Source organism: Chelon labrosus (genome assembly GCF_963514085.1).
Source record: "Chelon labrosus genome assembly, chromosome: 10".
NCBI classification, from domain to species: Eukaryota; Metazoa; Chordata; class Actinopteri; order Mugiliformes; family Mugilidae; genus Chelon; species Chelon labrosus.
In genome coordinates, this window is record NC_140360.1 from 13,860,342 (window position 1) to 13,882,375 (window position 22,034).

The following is a 22,034-nucleotide window of genomic DNA, read 5'->3' on the forward strand; positions in this document are numbered from 1 at the left end:
ATTCACAGCTTTAAAAGCAGGAGCGGGATTTTGAGTTTGGGATAATTCTACCCCTGGCCTGGAGAGAGTGAGGTGGAATATAGCTGAGTTTGTGTGGAAGATTCCACTCAGTGGTGCGAGAAGGAGGAGAAGGATCATTACAGGGTGGTGAGTTCTACCTTGTTCTATTTAAAACTCTAATTAAACATGGTGTGAATGTGTTGGGCGTGTGTCCACAGAGGACGGGATAGCAGAGTTTATCTTAGACGCTGTGCCTTAAAGTTTTGTTTTTTTTTTCATACCTGTCATTAAGTGAAAGTGGAGCCTCCAAATTGAGATTGAGCTCAGCAGCAGCCAGTTAGTCCCCCTGTAGTGTAGAGGGGAGAAAATTCCAGCTGACACCAACACACAGGAGCCACTATAAAAAAAAAGTTTAACAAGATAACGCTGCCTGTGTTTGTGTTTCTTTGGTTTTCCAGATACGTGCAGATGGAAAGAGCAGATGATAGACAAGGTGTAGAGAGAAAGGGAGAATAGAGGTGAGGATTAGAAAAAAAAAAAAGAAAAAGAAAAAGGGGGGTTCTCCAAACTTCAATGAGAGCCCGTTTACTGTTCAGAAAACTCCTGGGACATCAGGTTACCTTGTCTCTCTTTCTCTCTGTCTCTCTCTCTCCCCCTCTTTTTCTATCTGTCTTTCTCTCCACTCATGTTACACAACCCTCAAAAGACTTGTAGATTCTGATGAGCTCCAATGTCCAACATGAAGTATGTTGCTGAGGCTATCCTTATATCTGGGTGGGGCCTGGTGCTTATATGGGTGCGCTACTGATCAATTTTTTTTTAATCAGTATTATTATTATTATTTTACTCCAATATGAATATTTGTATTTGTGTGTGTGTGTGTGTGTGTATGCAAGCAAGCATGCGTGTGTGCTAAACACAGACCTCATGCCTGCCACTCCTACAAGGGAATTCCTTTCGGGCTTTGACAGGGGAGGAATGTCACTGCAAACCAACATTTACGCACACAAACATATACTAAAAGCTTCAACCTATGATCTACAGTGTTGTAAAATTTAGTCTAATTCTGTTTTGAAGATGCTGCAAACATGGCATCATCATTGGGTGAGTGTTTGTAAAATTCCCGAATACAGAATAGTAGAGATATATATTTTTTTTTCTGCTTGTGCAGCATTGGACAGTATTTGTGCACTTTGAACTCAGGCCAGTGAGTTAAAAACCTCTCCACAAAAAAGAAAAGAAAAAAAAGTTGCGCTGGTCTGTGGTGTGCTGGAGGGGAGCTGACTGCTGTTTTCATCACCTATCTGTAGGAGTAAGCTGCAGCCAACCGCCTATATATCTTACATGACATCTCAACAGATCCTGTGCACTGTCTTTGTGATAAACACAGGATAATTCAGAGCTCATTTTATTAGACGTCCATGTGAAATTAAAATGCATATAAAGATAAAAGAAAAATGGCCTGTGGTCTCTTTTTAGGAATAAAAAACAAATCAGAAACCGAACAAAAAAAACCACACATATATAAATGGTTCACTTATTGTGCAACCATTTAAATTGAATGCACATCAGGATAAGTTCTCCTCATCTGGTAAAATTAGTTTTTCTGATGTTGCTCCGATCATTTTACCAACACCCTACATTGCATTGTAAACTTAATTTGAGCATTTTGTCTATTTACAGTTTATCTTGGTTTGCCTGTGGGCTTAACTGTCTGTCAGCTCATGCAGAAGGAGGTATTTATGACACACTGTAACCTTACTGGCCCTTTCCCTCTTTTTGTTCAGTTTTTTACATCAACAGTGAATCTGAGACTCAATTTTACAAAATTTCCAACTACAAAAATAAAATAGTGGTGATATCTTAAACTTTGTTTGAAGTTTACAAAGGATCCTCTCGATATGTCCTTTAAACCCGAGAGTGTGCGCAATGCCGGTGCTAAAAACAGCTTAAGCCGTATGAACTACTGTTCATATGTGTATGGAGGGCAGATGGACAGTGCTGTTTTCCCCCCGCAGACAAAGATGTCTGTGATTATTCATGACCCTCTCAGGTTTCCCTTTGAAGCTGAGTTACAGCTTTCCCTACCAGTGTATATGTGTGTGCATGTGTGCATTAGTGTGTATGTATGAGAGAGAAAGAAAGAGAGGATAACGCTTTACTATAAGGTACACACACACAAAAAAAAATCTAAATGCATTGTGGGGAAGCAATTAATTTAAAGCACTGACACAACACTGAGTTGGCTGTTGGGAGAAAAAAATGCAAGAGATGGGTTCTTTTATTTGTTAGTTAGTTAGTTAGGTTTTTAGGTCATGGACGTTAATGTGTATTCTTTCCTGTTCTGAATGCCCATTTTATTCATTTAGCTGACACAGACTATTCATGTGATTTCGCTCAGGTCGTTTTCTAAAAACATAACCCTGACAGAGGGCTAGAAGCACCTGTTAATAATGGGTGAAGTCAAGCCGGGACTGTGTCAGCAGACGTCACGATTCATCCTACCAAAATGTTACGAAATAATTATTCATGAATTTTGAGGCACATTTGTATTTACACGTTAATCCATGTAAATCCATCAGTTTGATGGTGAACCACACAATGCTTGATTTGTTCCTTAGTCATTTAGTCATTTCTTCGGATTTTTGTGGCGTGAAAGAGTGCATCTTTTAACAAGTTGTAATCTAATTGTGCACCACACATCTGTTTTATCACACAATTGCACACGCATGAGTAAAAATGCCTCAATGGTCGACACATTACCGTCAGATCTCGACTGTCTCGCTGCCTCGTTCGCCGCTCCTCTGCGTGGAAGTGACATAGCGGCACCAACAAGCAAATAAATCTGAAAAATTGTACTTGCTCAGATTGTGACAGGAAGAGGATCCACCCCTTAAAGACAATAAAGGATGGAATGATGTGAGCTGTCTAGACTACGCAGTGTTATATGGGACACCTGGGCTGGGCAGGGCAGGGGCTGTGGCACACCTGGACTGTCAGTTTAACTCTGGCTCTTAAACCTGAGGCCTAAAGTCAGCTGCACTTAAAGTGACACTGAAGCAACAAATAATAAAACAAACACGGGTTATTATGGGATCAATTTCTTCTCGACTAACCTTTGTTTTAAAACCCGGCTGGTTAGTGTGATAATGGGTTTGTGTCTTTGTGAGAAGAAAATAAGACGTGAGCATAACCTCCAACACATGCATTAATTCCGACGTAGTTTACATTCATACAAATACATATTTTGTAAATGAATAAAATAGAAATTAACTCACTTGATTAGATTTGTAGTATTCTTATTTATTTATTTGCTCATGCACAGAAGAAAAAGTGAAAGTTATTTATTTGGTTCACGTGGTGTCTTTGGTTGAATTATCAAATACAATTTCACCCGTGATGTACTCAGAATTGTTCCTACAGTTACTGCAACCTATATGAAAGGACATTTGTGACTTGGTTAAAGAGAAACATTAAATAGCATCAGTAATGTACTGGAGAAAGTCTGAAATCACCATGCATGATAACACTCATGTACTGTCAGTGTTACTAGGAAAACTGGGTGTGAGTGCCAGGTGGTAACATAAAGTTTTGATCACACAGATAATGCATTTAATCTGCAGACGTGATCATCCCTTCTCGAAGAAGTTTGTCTGAGCATCCTCTTCCCAAGGTTTGTTCAATTTTTGCAGCATTGCCAAATTATTTGTTTTTGACCCAGAGTATGAGGAAATCCATTTGTTGAACACATGTGCACATCCTTACCTCGTAAATCCACTGCACTGAAGAGTATCTTTTTTGTTTTGTTGTGTGTGTCAGTTACAAACCTAAATCGCAACTCAGATACTGTGTCATAAGCTGTTGTTTTCTTCAGCTCTTCTCTGCGGTGAACATCACGGAACGGTTTCCCTGTGGTGAAAATGAGAGGACGATAACTCACGGGTCAGAATGTAAACCCAGGACCCAGGTTATCTTTTAGGTCGATACACAAAGCGGGGTAGGAACATCTGGTGTAAAGTGAACAGGCTGAAGGGTCCGTCTGGAATCAGTGGGCAAGGTAAAAGGTCAGAGTTCAACCTTGAGGTTACAATTCTGTGCTTGTGGAGGTAAACTGGTGTTTTTCTTTTTTTTTCTTTTTTTTTTTTTGAGGTCAAAACAGGTCAGAATCCTGAACTGTGAAGCACAAGATCATAGAGCCGAGCCGAGTAGGAAATACGGAAACGTAACGTCACCTTTCTGCAGTAATTCTTGTTGATGTTTCCTTTACAAACAACTTCTCACGATGTTTGGAAGAGTACTTATTCAACAGAAATCATGGCTAACGTTGTTTGACATTTGTGACTTACTGGGTTTGGACACAAATCTAATCAGACATGAGCGGGATTCTTTATGTGGATCTGGTTTTGAAGCCCTTTCAAACTGTACAAAATAAGAATAATACAGTCCTGTGTTTAGACCTTCGTTGACATACACTGAAAACTGAATCCAGGACTGTTAATGCGAGCCAGTGTTTGCGCTTGACTGTTGAAGATCTGATTTCGACAGGTGCTCTGTCAAAGGGCTATGCCTGCCTGTGTTTGCGTGTTTCTGTTCTTATGTCTACACATGTGCATGTGTGGACTGTATATGCTTTAAAAAAAAAAAGAAACATAAATGTGCGGACATGCCTGCTCATTCCACATTAAATGCCTCTATGACTTTCAGCTATGGCTCGCTCTCTTCTCATGCATGTGCACGCTGTTCAAACACACAAGCTGATAAATCTCTAAATTACCTGGGCCTTTCTTACAACTAGAATAACAGTGTTGTGGTCTTAATCTGTTGATTTAGTGCACATCTACTGTTTTGAATTGTTCCACCGCAGCTCTTTTTCATGTTCGTGCGTGTGTGTACATTTGGATTGAAGTGATGACACTGTCTCGCTCTCACTTTAGTTCCTCTTTCATCCCAATCGGTTGTTAGACTGTAGCTTGTCCGGACATGAAACTCTCCCTTGTTACCAACAACAGAACAAAATACTTGATCTTTTCAAATATTCAAATTGACCCCAAAGCCTTGTGAATGAGATGTGTTAGCGATGCACATGTGTGTACATGTGTATGTACTGCATATGTGTGTTTGTGTTGGATACGCATCAAACACATACACACGCCTTAGCCCCAAGGATATAATTGTAGCCGCTCATTATGCACTTATTTGGAATATGCCGATTAGAGAATGCATAGGATCCATAATGATGAGCCACTGGCTAGTTGTAACAGATTGGTCTCCTACAACGTCAGCAGAAACTAATAAAGCACCTTTTAGTCAGACTCTTTTAGAAGTACGTTTCTCCGCTTCTGCCTTCATAGTTTTTCTGCCATGTTATATTTAAAACTGGAGGATTAATGCTGTGTCATGAGGACTTTTGCGGAGGGTGACGCTGTAGGAAGCAATTCCTCTTCGCTGGATTCTCCGCTAAGCCCATGCATCAAACTTTACAGTTAATATTAATTTATCTAAACCCCTGCTGCAGGTTCACACAGACACACACGAAAACACACGGAGCCGCGCTGGAAAGTAGCCGCCTTATCTCTTTCACCATAGCTCCGCTCACACACTGAACATGGCAAGCTGCTAACAGACAGAGGATGGGCTTGGGAGGTCCCACGCAGACAGGTGGTTGACATCAGCTGGAGGGAGGGTGGGAAGGAGAAGGAGGGAGGGAGGGAGGCAGAGAGGCACAGAAGCAGAGAGAGAAAGAGCAATAACAGAGCGATGGAGAGACCACACAGAGCAGGAGACGGTCGGGTCAAGTCTTCAGTAAACAGTGCGACGCTGTAATCAACAAACACTAGGAGTGACGACACGTATACATTTATTTATTTTTTTTTGCAATCTTTTGAGGATTCAGTTAACGATCCTGACAGTGCCGTCCATGCGAGTACGACAAAGATTGATGGAAGGTTTTGCATGCAGGGGGAAACATTTTAGTTTCAGTCAAAAGCATGCCGGTGCTTGGTGCTTATGTGAAGCAGGCGTAATATTTACTATGCTCCCAATTTAGCATTTTGGTGTTGATGTTGATGGGAATGTAATTAGCGTTGCACCTGTTAGGTCATAACACATATATAAATATTGCATAAACTGAAATGTTGGCCTGATGATGGCATCAGTGAGGCAGTTTCTTTCAAGTTCAGTTCTGGGAACCATGAATGACTGTGTGAATGTGTTTATTGTAGTCCCAGTAATGCTACAGGACAGTGGGGTCATCGAAGTTAGAATACGTCATCATCCGCAAATCATGAATGTCTGTACAAGACAGTTCTGACGTACTGACAGATAGAAATTGCTGCCACCAAGCTGTTACCATGGCTGATTTTTTTTCCGTCATGTTTATTTTACACCAACCTAAATTGGAAGGCATAGCTAAATAGCTAGCAGTCAGATCTGATAACAGCTTCTCATATACTGTCCCCACTTTTGTATCAGATTTAGCTTGTGATCACAGAATCCGAGTTAAACACACCAAAAGAACCCAATGCGTGAAAATTCTGGTGTCTGACTCAGCATATACCCACGTTGCGTACGCAGGACCGCACCCATGCTCACGGTATCAGACTTGGGCGTCTGAGCGAGCATATCTATTTACGCCCATGTTTCTATTTATGTGCTACGTTTGTGCTTTACCTGGGTGACTCACTTAACAATTACTCCTCGGCTGATTTGCTTACAACAGTCAGTGCCACATATAATTCTATATGCTCGATTTTGTCGAGGGCACGACCTGTACAAGACGTTCAGAGGACAGATATAATGTTATGAGATGAGTCAAAGTCAGTCGAAGTCAGGTTGTGGAGCTGAATGACTCACACTCGCGTTAGTCAGCGATCCTAATCAGAAACCCAACAGACATACATTACATTTAATCGTTGGTGGGGATTTCACTCACACACAAATGTTGATGTTCTCCAAGAGGAATAGTCTGAACATGAGTGAACCTCTGTTTGGACAACTTGAAGTGTTGTCTTCTATGGGTGGATGCCCTGAGACTAAATAAGCAACATGATCAACGACGTCTGTGGGACTGCAGATCATCTGTCCGCTGGAGCAAACACAGGAGAGCATTTCTCTGTTAAAGCTATTTAGAGAAGAGAGACAGAGATGAAACTCCACATGTCCCTTACCCCTGACTGCTTTGTAACTCCCTGAAGCATTCAGTCCTCCCTCCAAACCTGTCCTTGAACTTTGTCTCCATTTCTGTTCCCCTGCAACTTTGCGCTGCTTCTTTCTATCACATGCTCCTATATTTGGTCAGTTCCCAAGGCATCTCATCGCCCCTCTCTATCCCACCCTCCGTTGCTTCTTGTCTCTCCCCATCGTTTGATCTTTCTGATTCTTTCCTCTCCATCCCTCGGTCTTCATCTCCGTCTGCAGCCAGACAGGCATTCTTGTCTCCGGCCCTTCTCCTCCTCCTCCTCTGCACCGCTGTGGGATTTTAAAATTCTCACCAGGGAGAGGGGGAGTTATCACCACAGCCATGCCAAAAGATTAAGCACTTGTCATGAGAAGATTGTTGAATGTCAAGGTCATAAAAAAACTAGGGGTCTGGAAAACATGTTAATCATTGTGTTCATCCTGCCTTCAAGGCCTGGAGGACCGGCCTCCCACGTCCACTGGTCCAGCGCAGGGAGAGGGTGGGCTGAATGGGGATGGGCCCAATTCTGGGGAGGGGGAGAGAAAGGGGAGAAGGTATTTTCACTAACACAACCGCAGTGCTCTCGCTGAGGTTTCGCTTCATTGCCAAAAAGACCGCGTGCGTGTAGTTCTGTCATCAACAGCCACCAAGATTTCCTAAGAACAAACAAACAGCTTGTCACCACTAAATCTGATCGTCTCCGAGGACAATTAATTCTGTAAAGCAAAACTGGTTGTGTCAACAGAGATTTAAGGCAGCGTCACGTGAGAAAGACAGCTTTCATTTTTGCTTGTTCTGTTGCTGCACAGATGTAGTGCACCATGCGGAGTGAAGGCATTGCTGCAAGTTAGTTGCGGTAACCTTCCTGTACCTTGTGTTTAATGATTTCAAAAACAGTTTATTTAAGTAATCAGCCTCACATTGTTCAAAGTACTGAGTAGAAAATACTTTTTTTTTTATGATATATTACTTCAAGCCAGTTGTGGTGCTAGAGGAATGGTCCCATGTTGTTGTTTAGCAAACTGTGTTCTTCTAGATGCAAGTTTAATATAATATCCACCTGTTCAAGAACATGCCCAGAAACATTCATGTAACTCGACATGTTTCAGCCAACAAAATAGGCATTTTTTTTCTGGGAAAGTGCTACAAACCACATTATTAAGCAAACAAACCAATATCCCTCAGTGTACAAAGAGCTGCATTGTTTCACTTTAAAGTTTCTATTTGCCACTCTTTGCCCTTTCTTCCAAATGCAATTACAGCTGAAATGAAAGCCAACTAAAACGCCATTCCCTTTCGCAAACACCACAAGGATTCAATCTTTCTGTTATGACGAATCGTTGCTCGATTTACCGTAGGACAGTGTGTGACAGCAGTGGAAAGGCTGAGGTTACGCTTTTGTCATGTCTCTGCTTGGTCTCGGGGGTTGCCATAGTAAATATAACACGAATCTGGAACAAATGTTGTGTCAGGACGGGAAATTAGAGGTTCAGCCGCATGTAGCACCGTGCATGACTTTTTCTTTTGTCCTTTTCAACTGAAAAGCCGATTAGAAGTTCTTGAGGCCAGAGAGATACAGAGTATGCCAAAGCCTCGGATTCCTGGAACTGTCTTGCAGTACATTTGACAGGAATGTCTCAGTGTCTTGTCTGTACTGAAGTGCCTTTGTTACTTCAAAGAAAACTGTAGGTGGCTTACAGTTCACAAATGCAGGGTATATTATTGCACCTATTGTCTGACAGGTACACGGGATACATTTAATTTATAGGTATTTGGATTCAGCTAAACTGTAACAGCACACCTCGCCCTACACAACACTTTTGAACTTTCAGTGAAAGAGTAAAAGTGGAGCCATATGCAGACACAAGTCCAACTGGTATCCCAGTTCCAAGACAAATGATTCCCAGTTCTAGTTGAAATCCTATCGTCTGTGTGCTTGGTAGGTGTTTAAAGAAATTTCTTTGCAGCTTCTGGAGCAGTAGCCAAATATGTCCGCAACTCACATAACAAAACAAACCCACACTCACATACAATTTTGTTTCAAGATGTTGAAGTTGGAAAATAAATGTGGATCCTATCTTAAGTCGGAGGTTCTGTGGATATGGTCAAAATAAAGTTGTGTAATTTTCCCTTAAGATGAGGAAATAATGATCTGACCCAGCGCTCGACACCTGCACACACGAGTGGTGCTGAAGTCTGTTTGCCGTTAGACACAGAAACACCCATGTATCTGGCCTTTGAGGAGATTGAGGAGAGGCAAGAATTAACAGACGGAAAGGCGGAAAGGCAGACAGAAACGGAGAAAGCAGGATGAAGACCCTGGCTCATTGCCAAGCCTGTCCCTTTTAGTTTCCACATCATGGCTCCCTGCTTCCCTGATATTCTCAAGATGCCCTCGACAGACATACACGGGCTTTTATTTTACAGCATCTGATGATGAAAACATCTGTGTAACATAATGGTACAGTATACACTTTTGAAAAAGACCCTACAGACATCGCCCCTTGGATACTTGCTAACCAGGCTCCCATCTCCCAATTCGTAGCATCGAGTTCATGTATGGTATCAAGTAAATTTATTTGATCGGTTCCATATAAAACATGAGGCTTTGATATATTTCAGAGGTTGTGTTTGCTGTGTATCACTACACTTGGACATGTTCACTAGATGTGTGTACCTACCTGCCACTTTTAGCTGCCAGCACCACTTGAATGAAAGCTCAGTCTGTGGACAGCTAGATACATCTGAAAGTTGGAAAACCTTCTACCAGTATGTTGTTAACTCCAACATACGTTTATTTTATTGCTGCATCAAGCTAATGCAACCTGACGTCAATAACCGCAGATGTTCTCTTTTTCCATATTGTAGCAATTGACACTGCAACACTAAATGTTCTTTGGTTCTGCATATCTTGCATCGTTTGTCATCCGCCTGCAGAGTAAAGTGCTTTAGCAGGTTGTGCGCACCCGTCAGTTTGACACTGCCTGTTTCATTCTTCCTGTGCCCCGAGACCGGAGCGGCAGAATTCGCTGTTTGAAGTGTTTCTGATTTACAACAGGTGCCCCGGTTCTCATAGCAAACGTCTTTTAAACATAAAGAGGGGACCGAGCCGCACATTTGTGTTTTTACACCGGATGTGAAGCTGTGAGCCGAGGAACAAAGGTGTACGACGGTCGTGTTTCCATGTGATATAGGACAGCCAGTTAAAGCCACACTGAGCTCCACGCCAAAACAGAGATTTGATCAGCAAAATTACGTGATGTTGATAGAGTTGTTACAAGAAAAATGTTGGATAAACAAACATTTGAGCCACAGTTCAACCCCTGTGTGAACTTAAGGGTAATCTACTTAATGCATCCACTATAACTTATCTTGGATAGTTTTTTAGCAGCTGCAAAAATGGCACAATATTCATCAAGTGAGCAATCTTCCGTCCACAGTGTTTTTGCATGAAGTTTAAAATCAAGACAAACAGGCAGGAATCACCAGGCGCAGTCAGTTCAAAGGCCACAGTAAGAGAGTGACACGGTGGTCACACATCTGCAAAAGAACATGAACAGAGAGGCAGCAGCTTTTGGAGATGGGTTATTTTTGTTCAGCGAGATTCGGATACAGATTGTTACAAGTTTATTTAGAGGAGGTCAAGAGGCAGAACTCTGACTGGACTGTGCTAACGATGCAGTAAAGCATGGCGGTGGGAAAGTCAAAGTGTGGGGCTGTTGTCTTTTTTTTTTGCAGTGGTGTAGGTTAACTTGAATTTATTGATTGAATCGTGAACTCTGAAGCTGGATGGAGACATAAACACATCAGACAGTCAATATTCGGCTGTCAGAATTTGATAATGATCCAAAGTATGCTGAAATAACATTTTAACCAGGTGAAAATCAGAATAAAAAGTAAGTAGGCATTGCTACTGATTTCAATTTCGACTCACAAGGTCTCGATTTGGTTTGATTCGGCTCAATATCGATTTAGTTTGAAGACATTTCAGTTTATAAAAACAGTCTCGCTGAAAAGAATTTCACTCAAAACTATTGTCGTCATTGCTTTGGGAGATTTGTGGTATTTCCACAATATTTTACCTTGGATCATCTTGTATATGTCTTTGCTTTTGTCCAACTATTCTCTGTCGTCGTACTTTAAATCGGTCCAAGAATTTTATGAATCGATATCAAATCATTCAAATTTCTTTTCTATTCCAACTGTCTGACCTGACCTGTGTGTGAGCTTTAACATGTTTTCAAGAATAGGCTTCTCACTGACAGCCTCTCAGGAACATTTGGAGAGTGTAACTTAATTGTGCTCTTAACAAACCCTGCATGACATCACTTTACGTGACAAAAAAACGTGATTCACGGCGGCGCCTTGGCTGTTGCATCTGTTTCACATGGCAGCTTATCTAAACTGTGACAGGCAGATTTTATTTATTTTTTTGTAGGTGACAAGCTTCTATTACGAGTCTGAATGAAACTGTAATAAGATGAGGAATGGAAGCATTAACAACGGTACTATATTTATGAAAGCATGGGTCTCTGGGTTAAGGGCTGAATTCTGCGATATTTAACTGAAGACTCCAAGTTGAGTCGTCTCCAAAAAGGAGACCGACTCTCCTCTCAAGGACAATCCTTATAAGTTGTCGCGTTCTTCAAACGTTGATTAACGAGTATTAGAGAAAATGTTTAGAGGAAATAAATACATGTTCAAACATCTGGAATTGTGTAAAAGGGAGCGAGTTGACCTGGCAGTCATCCTGCTTCATAATTATTTCAAGTGGCTGACAGCAGGAGGAACCGCACTACACCGAGCTGATGAGAGACACCCAAAAAAAACTGTTGACCTTTCTCTTATTTTTTCCCCGCATCACCCTCTCTCCGTCTCCTTTCTTTCCTCCTCTCCCTGTGTCTGCCGCTGTCAGTCTCTCTCTCTCACCCTTTCATAATCTAAGACCGTTGTCATCACTCCCTGAGAGGTGTGTGTTTGTTTGAGAAAACCGTTGACACGCCGCTCTTCCACGTCTTTTAACAAGGACTTGTAACTAATGACTAATGTATCACACAGATAGGAAGAAGCCCTTTGCTTTACTGTAAACTAACCTCAGATGGATGGCAGGCGACGCTCGCCCGGCGGCTCGTGTTTTGGCCCAGCTGCCTTGTTATCACAGTGCAGCAGTCAACACATTGTACTCGAACCACATGCAATCGTTTGGCGACATGTTGGCACCAGACCTGTGGATCATCCTGTGTAGTTGGGAGACTAAATAAAAACGGCCTACTGGCTAACGCTGCACAGCCAGTGCCGGTAAGATTGAGGCCTTTGGTAGTAATCAGTTCTTGTTTGAAGTGTTTTTCTCTGTCATGTTTGCCATGTGATTGGTTTTCAAGGTCACAGCCGAGCAACTCGGTGACTAATGTCTTCGTTTCACTTACTTTCATCAGCTTCGGCAGTCTCGCTTAACCAGGTAGTGCCATGTGGTGCACAGAACTCCAAAGTGACGGATGACTCAACAGAAAACGGTCTTGATTTACTGTGTGGCATATCTGGGCGGCCAGTCTGTTGCAAGAAAGGGAACCTCCTTACAGTTAACCACATGCTTATAACGTTCTCATAAAGAGCTTTGTTGAAGTCACTGGTACAATATATGAACCACAAAAGGATATGTAACAATTGCTTTGTTTATGTTGCTGTGTATTAATGCAGTATGTTGATTGCATGGAAATGTGAACCGTGCAGAATCTGTCATTCCCGTTGCTTCAAGGGTTTTGGAATACCATTGTCATTATTTGGCCACAAAACAGTCAAGACTGCTAGCTTTCTAACTCTTCACGGCGTCTCCCATGTGTGTTTGGTTTTCTGGTTTTCCTGAATGCTGAGGAGGGAAGCAGCTCACGCCTTACACGCTACCCTGAGACTTCCTGTTTTACCACTGACATAACAGTCGCCTTTCTCCAGCATTTGATATAGGACGTGAAACCCATTTGGCCATTTCATTTCTCTAGGCCCAGTCAACACCTTGCAGATGTGCCTGAAATATCTTTCCAGTGCAGTTAGTTCAGAATTTCTGCAGTAAAATGTGGTTGGGTTTCCGCAAAACCATAAAACAAACAAACTGCTTTGGGAGCGCATCCAGATCCTGTTGCGGACAATCCCACTAACTTGTGCAAGCATGGCAGCGCATGTGTGCATGTTTGTTATTCTGTATACAGTATTCGTGCGAGAGGGTCAGAGTGATCGTCAGACAGATTCTGATCAAGTGCTGAAGTAATCCTATAAGTCAGAGGTTCTTTCTAAACCACTCTGACCTCTGCGCTCCTGCGCTGCAGTGTTTACGCTGGCTCCGTTAGCCTTAAACACAAGCCACATATTTTTAACATTAGGATCCTCCAGGCTCACCCTGGGCCATGTAAATAGTGAGCTGCCCGTCAGCCTGGATCAGTCAACTCACTGCCTGTTTGGACCAGCTCCATATGCGTATGGGCGTGTGTGTGTATGTGTGTGTATGTAATTGTGTTTACTGAGGCCAAAATGATATCACTAGTAGGTCAGCGTCCCAAAACAATACTTTTCGCCATTATCCAAGATTACTTGATTGCTTTGCAGATGTAATGCCAGTCTGGCGTGGTAGCTGTGGTTGAAGGAGTATTTACATAAGCCACAATACCACAGTGTAAAAGTAATTGATTGCATGTTGCAGATCCTGCATCTTAAAGTGTTGAGTATATATGCACAGGCTTTATTTCACAACTGAATATTAACCAGTAACTCCAGTTATCATATAAATGCCACAGACAGAAAAGCACACAAGCATGAAAAGAAGTAGCTTATAAGCTACCATAAGCGGTATTTGAGTACTTTGTAGACTCCCAGGTAAAAGAGATAGTGTTTCATGGAACACAAAGCCATCTGTAGGTTGTGGGAAAATGCCTGTAAAATGATTTTAAGATGCTAAACTTCTCTCTTTCTGTTGAGTTGATGTGCCTAAAGGGAACAGAGCCAGTGACGTTTTGACATTTCTCAGCTGCTTGACAATGTCTCCGAACGCTGGTTCATTTTGGCAAAGGAGGCAACGCTGACCTCATCTGGTTAAGATGTGCTAATACTGGCAGCTTCAAGAGATTAAATAAAAACTGTTTCATTTTTGCAAAGATAATCATGAATCACTAAATGAAGGCTGCACCTTTCCGAACAAGGCAGTGCAATTAAACATGTTTAACATTTACAACGCTGATAAACTGTGTGGCATTCCAACGACGCACCAGCAAGATGGATTCTAGAGAACATTGCAGATAAGTCAAAAATACTGACACACCAGCTTCAACTCACCTCAGTGACCTACCGAGTGTTTGCGTGGGAGGGGGTGTGTGTATTCACGCACATCATGTCGGCATCTAAGCACGCAAACTATTCATAAAAACAGCCTTCCATGCATTCCTGCGTGCACATGCATGTGTGTCTAGAAACACACTCGGGCTAAGTTTGCATGTGTTAACATCCTCTATTATTGGTGCACGTCGGGGTGCTTCGATATTCAATATATAGAACGTAACATAACATGTAATGAGGTGTGAAATGCTTCACATTCCAATGTATGGCAAGTCTAAGCTGTGAGAGTTAAACATGCTGAGCGTGTGTGTGTACTTTGCAGGAGATAAGGTCAGATAATGATGAATTGTGTGTGTCTGTAGAAGCGGTTGTGGTCTTGGATAGGGGGATGAGCACTTAGTGGTGCTCTCAAAATCATCTCAGCTTCACTGCTTAGCATATTTCACTCTATATGTGCAACGTATACCACTTAATGTCATCTGTATGACAGAAAATAACTGGGTGTGCCATGTAGAATTTGTCCCTTTTACAGAGAACTGGAAAAAAAAAAAAACATTTTAAAGAGCTGTGTATACAAGGATCAATGTACTAAATTAAATTACCAGTACTTATTATAACAGTAATAAATATGATTTGCACCTGTATTAAATCTGTGTATATGTGTGTGTTACAGAGCTGTAGTTCAGGGGGTCCAGATGGCAGACATAAGGGGCCCAGCCTGCATTGGAGTCTGGCTCTAGAGTCCACAGGGGCTCCCACTTCAACTGGACACATTCCACAGGTACACCTAAACGCACACCACAGCAAAACACACACACACAAAGGCACACTCAAGCAAGACTAGAGGTGTTCCTCTAAAATGTAATATGTGGCAAAAGATTTGTTACACTACCAGAGCAACAGAATGAAAGGTTTAGGAACAACTCAAAAAACATGCTCAAGGTGTTGACCTGGCCTCCAAATTCACTAGATCCCAGACTGATCAAGTATCTGTGGGATGATCCACAGAGGCCCCTCCCCTCAACCCATAGGACCCAAAGGCCCAAAGGCCAGACATCACAGGACACCCTCAGAAGGCCCATGCCCATTCTCTGATGAGTCAGAACTGTTTTGGAGGCACAAGAGCAACCTACACAATATTAGGAAGGTGGTTTTACTGCCAACATAATAGAGCTATTTATAGTAAGTTGAGGAAATCCTCAAAGAATCCGAGCAGCAGCAAGGTTCTTCTGATTAATGCCCCCTTACTAAGATTTTACTAGCTACATGTTGGAAAACTGTGGCAGTAAAACAGCATTGACATGCATTGTACTAATAAGTTAAAAGTGAGGTCAACTGTCTGTCGGGACATTACCATCTACATTAATGTTTACAATGTGTACCAAAATGTAAATTAAAAAAAAAAAAAAAGTTCCTATTTTATATGAATGTATTTTGTATTATTACTTTATCCGCTTATCTTTTGTCAGTCAGCAGTTTTAACAATAAAATAGATTTAAATAATATAAAAATACATAAAATTACCTTAGATATTGGTATGACATTATGTGAACTTCCCCTTTTTTCCGTTTGCTCAGGACGTGTGCCCATGAGGTCGTCACCACTGGTCCTGCTCCTCCTGATCGGCGTCCAGGCTGTACTGAACATGGGAGGTGGATTGGCCGGGAGCGTAGGGGCAGCCAACCACAAAGTAGGACAGCAGACGGGAGCCAATCACAGAGCAGGACAGCAGCATACAGCAGCCAGGGACCACCTATCTGAAGAGCATACTTCACAACAGCGTCATAGGACCAGCCATCACAGGACCAAGAGGCCGCATCGGGCAGCTTCACACACACAAGATACGAGCCCCGTCGTCGGGCAGTCTACATCAGATTCCCCCCCTGACCCTTCCATCCCGGTGGTGGACCCCAAGCTCTTCTCCAAGAGACGTTACCGCTCCTCGCCCCGTGTTGTCTTCAGTGAGGTGCCTCCATCGCACGATGCCCTGGAAGGCGAGGACTATGACACTGAAGGGGTGAGGGGGGTGAGGGTGAGGCGCAGAGCGGGATCGCACACCATGCACCGAGGGGAGTACTCGGTATGTGACAGCATAAATACCTGGGTGGGCAACCTGACACGGGCCACAGACATAGCTGGAAACGAGGTGACGGTGCTGCCCAATGTTACAATCAACAACGTGGTGAAGAAACAGTTCTTCTACGAGACCACCTGTCGCTCCCCCACGCACAGGGGCTCCGGGACTTCAAACGGGGGAAGGTCCGGGGGACGGGGCGGCAAACAAGGTTCCAAATCGGGCAACTCGGGCTGTCTCGGCATCGACAGTCGCCACTGGAACTCCTACTGCACCAACACACACATATTCGTAAGTGCCCTGACCATCTTCAAGGAACGGACAGCCTGGAGATTCATCCGCATCAATGCAGCGTGTGTGTGTGTTCTAAGCCGGAAGTCTTGGACGGGGAAAATGGGTCACTGACTGAGGAGGACAACTCCTGACCACTGAACTAAGAACCAAGCACACACACACTTCTCCTAAACAGCCACTGCAGCTTTATTGCCAATACTGTAATCCTTTCCTCCACCTCTAAGCATTCAGTCCACTCACACCTATACGTACACACACAGACACGCACACACACACAAACAACATCTTCTGTCCAACCCCTCGGCCCCTGACCCTACCTCAGTCAGAGAAGACCTGGTTGTTTTAAGTTATGAGGACTGCATGTCATATTTATGGTTTATACAGTCAAATATGAAAATATATACATACAGTATGTGTATAAAGACAAAATGAATTCAAGCTTTTAATGTTGATGTTATTGTTGTCGTGTTGTTCATGCTGTTATTTATTAAACACCTCAATACTTATCTGGTTTGTTGTTTCCATTCAAGATATTGTTGATTGTCACATTTTGAATTTTGAGGCTGCTCTATGATCAGATTATTATTTCTAGACGAATGTCATTCAGGTTCCTCTTTAGCATCTTTCAGCTCGTTGTTTTGGCTTTAGAGCCTGCACATTTATAGCTTCGGTTCTCACCGTCCTGATAAGCATCGTTTGCAGACTCATCAGGCGGCTGTTTCAAGTGAGAAACTTTCATAAACTTCCCATACCCTACCTGTCCTCCACCAAACAATAAACGGACAAAGGCTGAATATTTCTTCAAGTACATTTCCCTCAGGAGTTGAGACGTTAATGCCAGCACTGCTCCTTGCTTCCTCTGTGTATGAATACAAATGTGTTTTTTTCATATCACCTTCATGATGTGATAAAATACAGTATCACTGTGTTTACGGTCTCTAGCTGCAGGATTTTCACATCATAGCTTCTAACTTGAGATCATTTAAGGGGCAGTAAGAATAATGTAAAGGGCATAATAAGAAAAAGAAAACACTATGCTGTTGTTGGCTCTGTAATTAGCTTTTTCCTTTTGAAATACTGTTTAGTTTGAACTCGTCAGACCCTAAAAGACACAGTTTAAGAGCAAAAAATAACTCATGGGGTCACAACCAACAAGTGTGGTGGTTTCTGTGTGGAGTTTGCATGTTCTCCCTGTGTCTGCGTGGGTTCTCTCTGGGTATCCCAGCTTCCTCCCACCTCCCAAAGACATGCTCATTAGGTTCATTGGTGATTCTAAGTTGGCCGTAGGTGTGAGTGTGAATGGTTGTCTGTCTCTCTGTGTTAGCCCTGCGATAGACTGGCGACCTGTCCAGGGTGTACCCTGCCTATCACCCAATTACAGCTGGGATAGGCTCCCCCCCTGGGTTGCTCCCCCGTGACCCTACAGAGGACAAGTGGTTACACACAAAAAAAAATTAATGAATTACAATTATATTGTGTCCCAGTAAGCACATAAGCGTCATTTTGGGACAGCTAACATCAGCCAGCAGCGGAGTAGGTTTGATTTTGGGGGAACGCAGCACATGTAGTATGTAGTAGACGCAGACTCTTGTCAAGGCAAGGGAATGTTGTTCTCAACATCAGGCATTTTGTACAGGCAGAGAAATATTGTCAGCAGTACTTCTTGTCACCTTGGAAAACTGGTTTGAAGAAATGAAAATGTATCTTTGTAAGGTATTTTACAAATACATTTTGTTGAGTTTTGAAGAGAAAGTACGGTACCTCAAATGTAAACTACGCCTGATAACAACCATACACACTCACACCTACGGCCAAGTTAGAGTCACCGATTAACCTAATGAGCATGTCTTTGGATGGTGGGAGGAAGCCGGAGTACCCGGAGAGAACCCACACAGACACAGGGAGAACATGCAAACTCCACACAGAAAGCCCCAGTCGGCCGGTGGATTCAAACCCAGAACCTTTTTGCTGTGAGACGTCAGTGCTAACCACCACACCACTGTGCCACCCCTAATAATGATATTATTATGCGATAAAACATCAGGTCTTAATGGACTTATTAGAACTTGCAATGCCTGTCACTGGGAATACGCAGCTGGTGACATTTCCTGTGCTTGGCGGTGCACCATTTATTTACATACAAGCTATCAGAAAAAACTCACTTGCAACCTCATGCCAACATCTGGAAAAACTAGAGTTTATTTTGAAAGTAAGTGCTGTGGCCATATGAAGTCAAAAGTGAGCTATTTCACCAAAGCTATATTTGCTGAAAAAACACAAGGCAACGGATACGGACACAGATAAAAGAGGCTGGCTTCTACTCAGGACAAAGATCCAAATCATACCTAAAAAAAAGTCAGTCATCTCACTTGAATGTCACTGCAAATCCACTGGTAGATTTTGAACAAGTGTACTAGCAAAACATCTTAAAGACATCTCAGAACTATTTGTACTCAGTTGGGCTATGATCTGGTGACTGTAAAAGCAGTGATGTGTGTCTGTGTCAAACGACATGTCATATTCCAATACTTACACCTGTAGCCCATATTCCCAAGAAAATTTACAATTCCTCAAAAGACAACAACCTAAGTATATCCTTGTATACTTCAAATCATCCCTTCGCGCCACGTCTCTTTGTTGTCTTTCGGTGAGAATATGCCACCCTCTTGTGGCCACATAGAAAACTAGATGACTTAATAGATGTCAGTGCTAAAGGAATAGGAGAGAAACCCCTCTCTGCTTCATTCTTTTCTTCTTCACCTCTCCTCACATCATCACCCTCTGCAGCAGCCTGGCCGTGCTCTCACCTTTTACTACTGCTGCTGCTGCTTCACCGATCATGCATACACGATGCGTTGCCAGGAAACCTCATCACAACAAATATCTCTGATCAGAGATTTTTTTTTTCTTCCAGACGCCGACCTAAGACGACCTCTCACTTTAGAAGGAGCTGCAAGCAGGAAGTGTGGTTTCTTTTTAACCTCAATGTTTTTTTTCCGCAGCAACCGTGAAGGTATACAAACATGTAAAGAGAGAACGATGAAGCCAAGGTCACAGTCTTCTGTAAAGAGACATGGCTCGCGTTCTCATTATTTCTATCTCGTAAACTTTTCCATCTTTTAGTCTAAATGATATATAAAAGAGATGTAGGCAAACGTGAATGGATACTATTAATAAACAGCATTTTATTATTTCTATGGATGGTGCCAAAGTGCTTTGAAACCATGCACTTCCCATCTTCTTTGGGGCCATTTACATTTGTATTGTGTGCACTTTAGAAAATGAACTAGCAGTATGACCAGTAGGTGGTGCTATGCTGCCACAGATAGAAAGTGTCAACCAGATTTAAGGGCTCCTACAAGTCTGTAGTCATGATGCTGAGGTTTAGTGGTGTGATCACAGCTTTATAAATAAAATAAAATAAAATATAACCTGAGAAAAAGCTCAAGGTGCTAAATCAGACATGAGTGGAACAACCGCCAAAAAGCAAGAGCCGTTACTGATCACTTCCTATTCTAGAAATGAAAATAAAAGCTTACAATAGAGAGTGATGACAGTAAGTTTCCAAGATGCTCTTTCTATATGCAACTTACACTCTAAATCAAATATAAGGAAACACAGCATCAACTTATCTGTTAATTTAAAGGCCGGAGACATGTGCTCCTCATGACGGACCCATTAAGTTTCATGTCGCACTATTCTGGTCAGCTGTTTGATATCTATATTTATGGAGGCTATGGCATGCACACATTTTTTTTTTATGACATGATTAGAACCACATAGCAACAGAGCCGCCGACAACTAGCAACAACCAGCTAGCTGGGACTCAGTGGTCTTATCAGGCTCTCTTCTTTTGGCGCTGCTCTGGTTAGAGTCCAAACTAAACTTTTTTTTCCAGTTTTCTCTTCATCCGCTGCAGTTTTAATGAGTCCCAGAGTGCAAAGTTTTAAATGATTCAGACAGATGCATGAGTGGATGGTTAATACATTTGTGCTAGCCCTTCTCTTTCAGTCTCTCTCTCTCTTTCCCTCCATCATGTCATTCCTGCCTTACTCAGCGCTCCCTCCATCGTTCAGCTTGGCAGGCCACTTTGTTCCTCTATAAGGACATTTTCTAGCCAGTGCTTAACTGCCAGTGATAAAATAAATTGCTCTTTGGATGCCCCCTCCTCCTCCTCCTTCTCTGCTCCATGGTCGTGTGCAAAATATTTACTGTATGTTTAACATGGTGCTGCCCCTGAAGTACATGTTCTCAGTTGTTGGGAACAGAGGTTATCAGTGGATCTAGATGTTCTGCTTCTCTAATGATACTTTGTACTAAGTTGGAAAATGCATTAAGGAATAACAAGTTATTCAAACTTTCTACTTCAGTGCCCTATAGTAGATGACCGGCAAAGATGAGAGTGTGTTTTGACCCGGTATCCAGACAACAGGATCAGGAAATACTAACTGTGACATTAACATGCAATATATACTTGTTCATAAAGAATCTATAACTTCTGTTGTGTTAAGGGCTAAATTATTCGAGCTGGTTTTCATTGCATTTTAAACACGTAATATCGTCACATAATTAAATAAAGTTGAGGAGATTGTAAGGTAAGTTTCAAAATTTGAAATTCTTCAGTCGTATTTATATTTAGTTTGCGCAAATGGGATCTGAAAAACAACACTTTCAGTTTGCTCCACGTCCAGCCGTCGACAATTCCTCAGCCGAGAATTCCTCATTGGCTGAAACTCGGCTTAATGATAGAAATTAGGCAATTTGAATTTATGTTTCCATAAAAGCTCATACTGTTGCCAAGGCATTTGGTTTGATTTGGGAAAGATTGTTCAGTTGTTGAAACCAGGGTGTGCCTTTTTTTTTTTTTTTGTAAAAGGAAATTGACTGCATCCTGTTGTCTAATATTGAGATTGCAAAATGAAGCAGACAGTTTTAAAAATCTAATGCCTGCACACAGACCTGGCATCCTCTTGGTTACTTGCTGGCTCCTGGGCCTTGTGCGTGCACGACACAACATCTCACAATAAACATTAACCATACATCACAATATGCTTTAAAACTATCACATGCTATTTTCTGCACAGGAATTGCGTTCTAGCCGTTCCTCTTCTAAGAAGATACTTTTCGAGTTCAGTTTTATTGTTTGAAGTAGCCCCCCAACTCAAACAT

At 42.2% G+C, this 22,034-nt stretch overlaps 1 protein-coding gene across 1 annotated transcript; it reads left to right on the plus strand.

Moving 5' to 3' along the window:
* The first annotated feature begins 126 nt into the window (after positions 1-126).
* Positions 127-18,295, plus strand: ngfa (nerve growth factor a (beta polypeptide)). The gene is made up of 3 exons (XM_084552748.1): positions 127-147; positions 15,171-15,278; positions 16,075-18,295. The coding sequence occupies exon 3, from the start codon at positions 16,086-16,088 to the stop codon at positions 16,974-16,976; it is 891 nt and encodes a 296-aa protein (XP_084408874.1). The 5' UTR covers positions 127-147; positions 15,171-15,278; positions 16,075-16,085; the 3' UTR covers positions 16,977-18,295.
* Positions 18,296-22,034: the final 3,739 nt, after the last annotated feature.